This window comes from Phocoena sinus, chromosome 14 (genome assembly GCF_008692025.1).
Source record: "Phocoena sinus isolate mPhoSin1 chromosome 14, mPhoSin1.pri, whole genome shotgun sequence".
Classification (NCBI taxonomy): Eukaryota; Metazoa; Chordata; class Mammalia; order Artiodactyla; family Phocoenidae; genus Phocoena; species Phocoena sinus.
In genome coordinates, this window is record NC_045776.1 from 66,525,351 (window position 1) to 66,535,275 (window position 9,925).

At 58.3% G+C, this 9,925-nt stretch overlaps 1 protein-coding gene across 3 annotated transcripts; it reads left to right on the top strand.

The window, feature by feature from the left end:
* Nucleotides 1-1,810: 1,810 nt before the first annotated feature.
* Nucleotides 1,811-9,553, top strand: RNF215 (ring finger protein 215). Of its 3 annotated transcripts, none has more exons than XM_032603352.1 (9): nt 1,811-2,171; nt 2,428-2,571; nt 3,055-3,126; nt 3,207-3,292; nt 3,714-3,870; nt 7,951-8,070; nt 8,148-8,291; nt 8,521-8,623; nt 8,713-9,553. In XM_032603352.1, the coding sequence occupies exons 1-9, from the start codon at nt 1,887-1,889 to the stop codon at nt 8,733-8,735; spliced, it is 1,134 nt and encodes a 377-aa protein (XP_032459243.1). In that variant the 5' UTR covers nt 1,811-1,886; the 3' UTR covers nt 8,736-9,553. The 3 variants fall into 3 exon arrangements, with proteins under 3 accessions (XP_032459243.1, XP_032459245.1, XP_032459244.1); XM_032603354.1 differs by having other exon boundaries at nt 1,817-2,171; nt 8,163-8,291; XM_032603353.1 differs by having other exon boundaries at nt 1,817-2,171; nt 7,954-8,070.
* Nucleotides 9,554-9,925: the final 372 nt, after the last annotated feature.

A 9,925-nucleotide genomic window follows, 5' to 3' on the forward strand; every position in this document is an offset into this window, starting at 1 on the left:
TTGGGAGTCCGCCTGCCGATGCAGGGGACATGGGTTCCTGCCCCGGTCCGGGAGGATCCCGCGTCCCACATGCCGCGGAGCGGCTGGGCCTGTGAGCCATGGCTGCTGAGCCTGTGCGTCCAGAGCCTGTGCTCTGCAGTGGGAGAGGCCACAGAAGTGAGAGGCCCGCGTACCGCAAAAAAATAAACAACAAAAAAACGCGGTGGCTTCTCTTGTTGTGGAGCATGGGCTCCAGGTACGCAGGCTTCAGTAGTTGTAGCATGCGGACTCAGTAGTTGTGGCTCGCACGCTCTAGAGTGCAAGGTCAGTAGTTGCGGCACACGGGCTTAGCTGCTCCGTGGCATGTGGGATCTTCCCGGACCAGGGCTCAAACCCGTGTCCCCTGCATTGGCAGGCAGATTCTTAACCACTATGCCACCAGGGAAGTCCTCCATTTCTTTAATTTTGTATCTATCTGAGACGATGGATGTTCACTAAACTTATGATAATTTCATAATGTACGTAAGTCAAATCATGATGCTGTAGCCCTTTAAACTTATACAGTGCTGTATGTCAATTATATCTCCATAAAGTTGTAAGAAAAAAAAAATCTCTCTTGACCTTGAAGTAACCAAGATATTCTCCTATTTTTTTTTCTAAAAATGTTTAAGGTATTACTTTTCATATTTAGGTCTTTAATCCACATGGAATTGATTGTGTATGATGTGCAGTAGGAGTCTAGTACCATTTATTTTCCTTATGGTAACCCATTCCCTTAGCACAATTTATCAAACAGTCCATCCTACTGCCTCCTCCCCTCTCCTCAAATGCAACGCTTCTTCGCACACAGCCATGCTTTTGTGTGCGGGTCCGTTTCTGGCTTCTGTGTTTGATGCCCTATTTGTCTGACTTCAGGCTGGTATCAGACTGTCTTATTCTCTCCATCTTATTCTTCAGGAGCATCTTGATAGTTCAACGTTGGTGGTTATACAAGTGTTCCCTGTAAAATTCTTTCCATTTTTATGCATGCTTGAAATTTTTCATAATAAAATATTGGGGGAAAGAGTGTCATGGCTCCTCAGGCCTTTGCCCTTTTATCACAATACAATTTTTTAAAAGTTTTCAGACTGAGCCAGCTCCTAGCAGCAGCAACCCCTGGGAGAGAAGGATGAATTTTAGAACCGTCCATGGAACTTTCACATTCCGGTGGGCATCAGACATGACTTGTTGGGGGTGAGGCAGTGCTGGTCTTCTATCGTGCCCGTTTCAAGGCCTGAAGACCCAGCCTCTGGGCCCCACTGTGGAACTGTGTTAGCTGGGGGTCCCTGGCCCCTCTCTCTGCCCCTCCAGGACCCTTGCCTCAATCTCTCCCCTCCCCACCCCCCGAACACCTGTCAGGCCAGTCTCTAGAGTTCAGTCTGGTGGAGAAATGGAGAACCAGGCCAACCGTGTGACCGTCGGGTGGCTCCAGAGCAAGGGCTAGCGTCCAGACCCCCAGAAGTTCCTCGTTGCTGCCCTTCTGGGGCCCGATCGTGCCTCCGGCTCCCCAAGTCGCCAACTATCTTCCAACTATCTCCGTCGGTCTCCCTTCCTCTGGTCTCCGCCGTCTGACAACCGAAAGCTGGGAGCGCCTCCTCTGACTTCCCACCTCTGCTAGTTGAACTGGGCTCCGCCCGGCTGCAGCCCCGCCGACCGCCGGCGCCTGTGTTCTCCACGGCCACCAGGGGGCGCGCGCGGCCGGGTCTGGGCGCGGGAGCCGCCGCGAGCCCACCCCGCCTCCCGGCGCTCCTCCCCGTCCGGCCACGCCCCCGCCCCCGCCCCTCCCGGCGTCCCGCCCCGTCCGGCTGCGGCCTGGCTCCCTCCGCTTCCCCACGCCCCCAGGACCCCCGGCGCCCCTGTGTCCGGCCATGGGCCCCGCCGCTCGCCCCACGCCGAGGTCGCCGCCGCCGCCACCTCCGCCGCAGCCGTCGCCACTGCTGCTGCTGTTGCCTCTGCTGCCATTCTGGCTGGGCCTGGCGGGGCCCGGGGCCGCGGCGGACGGCAGCGAGCCCACTGCCAGGGCGGGACGGGGCGGGGCCCGCGCCGTGCGGGTGGACGTGAGGCTGCCTCGGGAGGACGCTCTGTTGCTGGAGGGCGTCAGGATTGGCCCCGAGGCCGACCCGGCGCTCCCTCTGGGTGGCCGTCTGCTGCTGGTGAGCGCCGCTGAGCCATATGGCCCCCGCCCCGCCGTAGACCCTGCACCCAGATCCAGCCTTCATCCTGGACCAAGCCCTGTCAGCCCAGCGCCCCTTCCCCAGGCTGCCCAGGCCCCCAGCATTCCGGCTTCCAGAACCTGAGATCAGATGCCCTCCCCTCCAGACTCATTCCCAAACCCTGGCCTTGCATCGCTTGTGTGACTGATCCCCCTTCCTCCCCCTCCTCTTTCTACCATGGCCCCTCGCCCCACAGGTGGACATCGTGGATGCGGAGCAGGAGGTGCCCGTAGAAGACTGGATTGCAGTGGCATACGTGGGCAAGGAGCAGGAGGCCCAGGTTCACCAGGAGAGTCAGGACAGCGGCCCACAGGCCTATCCTAAGGCTCTGGTTCAGCAGGTGCAGGGGGTGTATGTGGAAAGGGGGCTGGAGGAAGGGTTTTCAAGGCAACTGCTAGAGCCAGACTACCAGGTGGGCCCCTAAGGAGCTTCCAGAGAAGCCCTGGGCCTGGCTGGGGCAAGGGACCCCAGGGGTAGACTGGAGTCAGTGTGGTTGGCAGCAGAGAGGTGGGAGGAGGCTCGAGAGAGTCAGGAAGCTCAACCAGACTCTGAGAGTATACAGTGGGAAGTTCCTGCTGCGAGTCGGTGGGCAAGCCTGCCTTGCTTGGACCAGGGAAAGCACAGTATTATTTGGGTCCCACAGAGCATCTGGGGGGAAGGTGAGAGGAATAAGGGTTTTTGCCCTTGATCTCAGGGAGCTTATAGCTGATCTGTCCAGAGGAAATGCTAACCGCAGAGCCAGGAGCTGAGAACAACTATGACCACAGGTGGTGAGACAGGTGTGTGGGCAGGGTGTGTGCTAGCCTCTGCCTCTGTCCTGCAGATGCGGAGGGCGCTCTTCCTGGGAGCCTCTGCCTTGCTTCTCCTCATCTTGAACCACAACGTGGTCCGAGAGGTAAACCGGATCAGGCTTTTGGGGCACATAGGCTGGGGAATGGGTGACCCGGCCTGGCTGACCTCCCTGTCCCCCTACAGCTGGACATATCCCAACTTCTGCTCAGGCCGGTGATTGTCCTCCATTATTCTTCCAATGTCACCAAGCTGTTGGAGGCACTGCTGCAGTGAGTTGGGATTTGGGCTCAAAGGACTGGGCTTGGGTGCTAGGGTCCTTGGCTTTGTCGTGGGCTCAGGGGTCCTGGGACCAGGGCCTTCCCTGTTAGTCTGAGACTGTAGCCTCCTAGTCTGAAAAACGGGTGAGAGGACTAGAAGGAGATGATTCTGTGGGCTCTATAGGTGGAGGTGATTGGCTCCAGCAAGGAGGAAGCCAGATTCCTGATTGACTCTTCCCTGTGCTTGAGGGCCTCCTTGGCCGGCTGTTATGAGAACTAGAAAAACCACTGGCTGGGAAAGGCGTGGGGGCCAAAGCAGAAGGGCTGTGGGGTGATACTCAGGGGTATCCTTTTCCCACAAGGCTGGGGTGAGTGGGTCCGGGCCTCTCCTCCCAAGAGCCCTTCTGTCTGGCCCCTTGGCCTCCCCTCTCAGGAGGACCCAGGCCACAGCTGAGATCACCAGCGGAGAGTCCCTGTCAGCCAACATCGAGTGGAAGCTGACCCTGTGGACCACCTGCGGCCTCTCCAAGGACAGCTACGGAGGATGGCAGGACTTGGTGTGCCTGGGAGGCAGTCGGGCCCAGGAGCAGGTGAGCGCCTGGAGAGAGGAGGTGGGGGTGGGGGGACTACACACATGACTTGTCTCCAGTCCTGTGGCGTCTTCCTGCCCTGGTGGGGAGGACCACCCCTTGCACCTCCCAGGGCTGCTGTGAGGGTTCAGGGGCTGGGTGGGTGCTCCGTGTGGTGCCTGACCCGGGGTCATGCACAGTCAGCTTTAGCTGCTGCTGTTGTCACGTCCCTGTCCCTCTCAGAAGCCCTCTTTGATTCCCTATCACCTGCAGAAAGAAATTCAGACTTCTTACCTGGCTTTCACAGCTCTCCTGATCACTCACCCTGTTTTTTCCCCAGTCTTCTCCCTACACTCCAGCCACTCTGTGCCATTTACCGGTCTCCACTCACGCCCCGGTCTCCTGCCACCGGGGCTTGTCTGTAGGCTCGGACATCCTCTTTCTCCAGCTCTGTATGTCCCAGTCCAGCCAGAGCCCTCACAACTCTCATCCTCTTGCCTTCTTCGGAAAGCCTCCCTCACATTGGGCCCCCAACCCCCCTACTGCTTTTATTTTTATTTTATTTTTTTTACTGCTTTTATTTTTATTTTTTAAATTCTTTTTTAATTTTTAAAAGAAATTTATTAATTTAATTTATTTATTTCTGGCTGCATTGGGTCTTTGTTGCTGTGCGTGGGCTTTCTCTAGTTGCGGCGAGCTGGGGCTACTCTTCGTTGTGGTGCGCGGGCTTCTCATTGTCGTGGCTTCTGTTATTGTGGAGCATGGGCTCTAGGCATGTGGGTCAGTAGTTGTGGTGCGTGGGCTCAGTAGTTGTGGCTCACAGGCTCTAGAGCACAGGCTCGATAGTTGTGGCACATGGGCTTAGCTGCTCCGCGGCATGTGTGATCTTCCCAGACCAGGGATAGAACCCGTGTCCCCTGCATTGGCAGGTGGATTCTCAACCACTGCGCCACCAGGGAAGCCCCCTCATAGGCCTCTTAGGACAGCCCATCCTGTGTGACCGTTGGGGACTGTGACTTTGTCTCCCGAAGGCCAGGCTGTGTTTTATTTGTCTCTGGCTTTCCCAGTGCTTGGCATAGAGAGGGTCAAAGGTATTGTGTCTGCAAGCATTTCTCAAATCCCCACTCTGCAGGGCAGGTTTTCCCCGCTCTCCTGATGCGCAGCCTCCAGCATGCCTTGGTGGATGGGGAGCCGTGCAAGGCAGCTTCAAGTCAGGCAGACTTGGAATGAGGCTCTGAAACCTTAGCTGAGCAATGTTAGGCTGCGTGTTTAACCTCTGGTCTCACGTTCCTCATTTGTGAACAGGTATAGCACACGGCCACAAGATTGTTGAGATCGTGTATGTAAATCTCACGGCGGGCACTGAGCAGATGGGTAGCTGCTCCCCAACAGTACCTTTATTGTTATGAGTGCTCGAATAAGTCAACAGTCACCAAAGGTGACTGTTCTGATATTCTAGGACACTTGGGGGTCCGTGAGAAGGGCTGTGGAGGGTACAAAAGGCCTTGGAAGACCTGGGCTCTGCCGTTCAAGGCCTCAAAGACGGGCAGAGAAGAGGAACTTACACGGAGGCAGCCCAGAGCACAATTTCGCTTGAGCAGCGTGAACCGCAGTTCTGCAGAGGGAGCGGGGAGTGAGGCTGCGGGAGTGGAAGGAAGGGCTTTCTGGAAGAGGAGAGAGCCCGCCCTCTCTCCCCCTGGAGGGCAGCCCACATGGACTTCTGGGAGGGGCAGGCATTTGGTGAGGGGCTGTCAGATGAGAGACTGGGAGGAGGTGTGGGCAGAAAGCCTGGAGCTCAGAGAGGATCAGGCTGGGAGCGTGCCCAAGAGGCCAGGAGGTGGGCATGTACTGTAGGTCAGGTCAGGCTGGCTGGTTGTGAGGGCAACGCTGAACAGCCTTGGCCTAGCTGCTGGCCGGGGTGGCCCAGTACAGGTGTTGGGAGCCCACGGTAGCTGAGGTGTCTGAAGGATAGCCAGGGCCAGCTCTCAGCCCCAGGGCCCAGTCACCACTCCTCCAGCCTCTGGGCATCCAGAGCTGTAGTCACCATGTATCAGAAAAGTCTGATGACCATGTCCTACTGCTCTGATGGACAAGGCCCAACTCTGCCCTCCCTCCTCACCTGGGAGTCCCCAAGATGCACCGAGCCTGGGGAGATGGGGTCTCTGGCCTCCAGTAGAGCTCCAGGCCAGCCACACCCTCGGCCCACCCAGAACTCACTGGCCGCTCCAAAGCACAGAGCTCCAGGTTCTGCCCCAGAGAGCTTACAGTAAAGGTCGTGCGAGTCCTGCCACGTGTCAGCCTGGCTCAGCATGGCAGGGGGTATGAGGACAGGGCAGCTCCAGCCCTGGGCTCATGTGGCCCTATCAGGGGAGGAACTAGGCCAGAGACACTGTCACCTGCTGGGGTGATTACTGAGCTGGTGAGGGGCATGGCCCTCCAGGCATGGTGAAGGCGCCTGAGCTCAGCCTAGGGGCTTCGGGAGAGCTTCCTGAGCAGGTGTCACCATCCCTCCATGGACGAAAGGGGACGCGGACACAAGCCAGGGGGTGAGGGTGGGACAGAGTGTGAAGCTGGGGCTCACAGACCCCTCTTGGCAGTGGCCCCCAGAGTGCTTCCACCCTGAACTAAAGCAACGTCTTGTGACCCTAACAGCACCTTGCCCATCAAATCATTTCTCAGCCCCTCTCCCACCACGTGTTGGCAGTTGAACTTCAGCACTGGCTGGGGAAGAACACGGTGGCAGAAAACTTTTTTTTTTTTTTTTTTTGCTGTACGCGGGCCTCTCACTGTTGTGGCCTCTCCCGTTGTGGAGCACAGGCTCCGGACGCGCAGGCCCAGCGGCCATGGCTCACAGGCCCAGCCGCTCCGCAGCATGTGGGATCTTCCCAGACCAGGGCACGAACCCGTGTCCCCTGCATCGGCAGGCGGACTCTCAACCACTGCGCCTCCAGGGAAGCCCAAGGCAGAAAACTTTTAAACGAATGCATTTTTTAGTTGTGACACGTCTGCAGGCCCGTGTGCTGGTGGGTTAGCGGCTGGGTCTTGTTTCCTCCGCTGTGTCACCTCCTGAGCCAGCTGTTGAGTGGTCACAGCCTGTCTGCCGCACTGGATTTGGAGGCAGTTCAGTCTAGGTCAGTGTGTCCCCCTGAGGGCCTCTCAGAGGCGAAGTGAGGTACCTCAGACGTGGTTCCCTCCCACCAGCGGGAGCTGGAGGACCGCTGAGGGCAGAGTGGGTATGAGGAGGGTGGCAGGGGAGGTGAGGGGGGAACATTTGCCTGGCAGGGTTGGTCAGGGAGAGCTTCCAGAGCAAGAGGTGTCCAAAGCCATAAGCCAAGGGAGGGAGCGTGGAAGAAGAGCATTAGTTCCCAAGACCTGGAACAGTGTGGAAAGGCACAGACGTGGGAGGGGCAGGGAGCATGGGATGAGGGAGCGGGGAGGGGTGGAGATCAAGGGCCTTGAGGGCCCCCTGGTAGAAGAGTTTGGGTTTCTTCCTGAGGATGGGGAATGCGGAGGAGGCGGGAGGGGAGCATCAGAGGGAAGGGTCAAGTAGGGGTGCTGTGTAATCGGGTTTGCAGGTGAGATCCCTGTGACTGTGGGTGGGACCTGGGTGGGTGAGGCCTGAGCAGGGCACCTGAAGAGCAGCAGAGTGGGGAGGAGAGGAGGGGCGTGTGGGGCCTCTAGGGAGTGAGGAGACAGGGCCTAGGGACTAGCGCCCTCTCAGGCTGTGAATGCTCAGCCTGGATGGGCGTGGGTGGGTGGGTGATGGCAGCCAGGAAAGCAGACCAGGAGGAGTGCTGGGTAGGGATGGGGGTCCTGGGCTGGGGAGTCTGTGAGGCTGCCAGTAGATGCTTCTGTGAGTGCACAAACACCAGGTTTGTTGCCCAGGATTGGCCTGGGCTGAGCACTGATGTAGGGTGAATCTGGGGCAGCCCCTGAGAGAGCACGGGGCGGGGGTGGGGGACAGCAGCTTCAGAAGAGGAAGCCTGGCGCCTCTGGGGTCATGGTGCCCATGGACCTCATCTGCCTGGTCCTTGGGGTGGATTTACTGGGTAAAGAGGGTGGGGTGGCTCCGGTGCCCTGACACCCTGCTCTTCTCCCCAGAAGCCCCTGCAACAGCTGTGGAACACCATCCTGCTGGTGGCCATGCTCCTGTGCACAGGCCTCGTGGTCCAGGCTCAGCGGCAGGCGTCCCGGCAGAGCCAGCGGGAGCCCCGAGGCCAGGTGGGAGCCAGCCCTCGGGGGCCCTCGGGAGCCCTGGTGTCCCCAGCCCTCGGGAACTGTGTGCCCTTACCCCACAGGTGGACCTGCTCAAGCGCCAGGTGGTGCAGAGGCTGGCGTCCCTCAAGACCCGGCGTTGCCGGCTGGGCCGGGCGGCACAGGACCCCCCGGAGCCTGGTGCTGAGACCTGCGCTGTGTGTCTGGACTATTTCTGCAACAAGCAAGTTAGTGCCCTGGGCAGAGGCCAGCCTTCGGCTGACACGTGATGCCCCCTACCCTGCTCCCAAGAGACCTGAGAAGTACCCCAACCAGGCCTTCACCCAGCTCCACCAGACCTATGGAAAGCAGCATGGGGGTGGGGCAGGTCACAGGGGTTTCAGTTCTCCAGCTCAGGTGTGGGCGTGGGGCCTGTGACCCCCACTGGAGGCCTGAGCCCTCTCCCCGACCCTGCAGTGGCTCCGGGTGCTGCCCTGTAAGCATGAGTTTCACCGAGACTGTGTGGACCCCTGGCTGATGATCCAGCAGACCTGCCCGCTGTGCAAATTCAACGTCCTGGGTGAGCACTAAGGGTGGGGGCCCTTGACCGTCTCCACCTGGTTCCCACCTGACACCTCCCTCCCTGATATTTTTTCTCCTCTCCTGCAGGGAACCGCTACTCAGATGATTAGCTGCCCCAGCTGGATCTCTGCATGTGGGATCTCTGCATCCCTCCACCTGCATCCTGGCCCTGGGCCCTGGGTGCCTGAAACAAGATGGCAGGGGGAACAGGACAGAAAACCCTATGGGTGGAAGGAGGGATAGGGGCCTCCCCTGCTGAGGGGCAAGGTGCCCACCACATCCACACTGGGATGGAGGGACATCCACACTGGGATGGACAGCCCCCAGGATGAGGATGCAGGGCCCAGACCCAGCAGGAAGAGAGGCTGCTTTGGGGCCTTTCTCTGCCATCCTGGGGTGTGCCTGCCTTCCACTCAGACAGCTCCCAGGACTCTGGCCAGGGACCTGGGGAAGAGGGTGTGGGCAGTGCTGCTGTTCCCAGGGCTCTGGGAGCTCTCTGGCCTGCCTGTCAGGGCATCCCTGGGGCCTGAGGCTGCAGTGGCCAGGTTTTGTGCTTATTTATTGGGGGTGGGTTGGGAGAGGAGCTATCTGGCCTTGGGGGCACTCTAACCTGACCATGTTCCATGACACATCTTGAAGGCTATGATGTTAAACCTAGCGGCCCTTCCATTGCCTGCTAACCCTCGGTCCTTGGGTACCGGCAGCTGCAGGTCCCATGGCCTGTCCAGCTGGGCTCCCTTCTGGGGCCTGGCTGGAACCAGAGGCCTTAGAAACCATCTAGTCCTGTGCTTCTCCGTGGGGTTACAGGTTGCTGACCAGGATACTTGAAGCCACAGGATAAATGTGGTACATCTTACAGGGGCATCTGTTTTTTTTAGATTTGGGGTACGGGAGATTTAATATTAAACATGGATATATTTTAACATAAGATGTAAAATTTGTGTGGATGTTTTAAGATAAGTCGCCCTGGAGTCTACTGCCCATGGGAGGCAGATTCTAAAATGGCCCCCAAGATTCCCCCAGCCCTCATGGACATGCCTTATGTGATCCTGGCACTATGACGCTGATGGGTTTTACTCCCATGATTAGGTTGTTATATGGCACAGTTGACCTTAATATGGGAAAGCATCCAAGTGGGCCTGACCTAACCACGTGAGCCCATTAAAAGTAGAGAGTTTTCTCCAGCTGGTGGAAGGAGAGGAATTCAGAAATTTGAACCATGGAGGGGATTCAATGCCTGAGAAATTCTCTGTTGCCGACTTGAAGATGGAGGGGCCATGTGGCAAGAAGCTGGATGGCC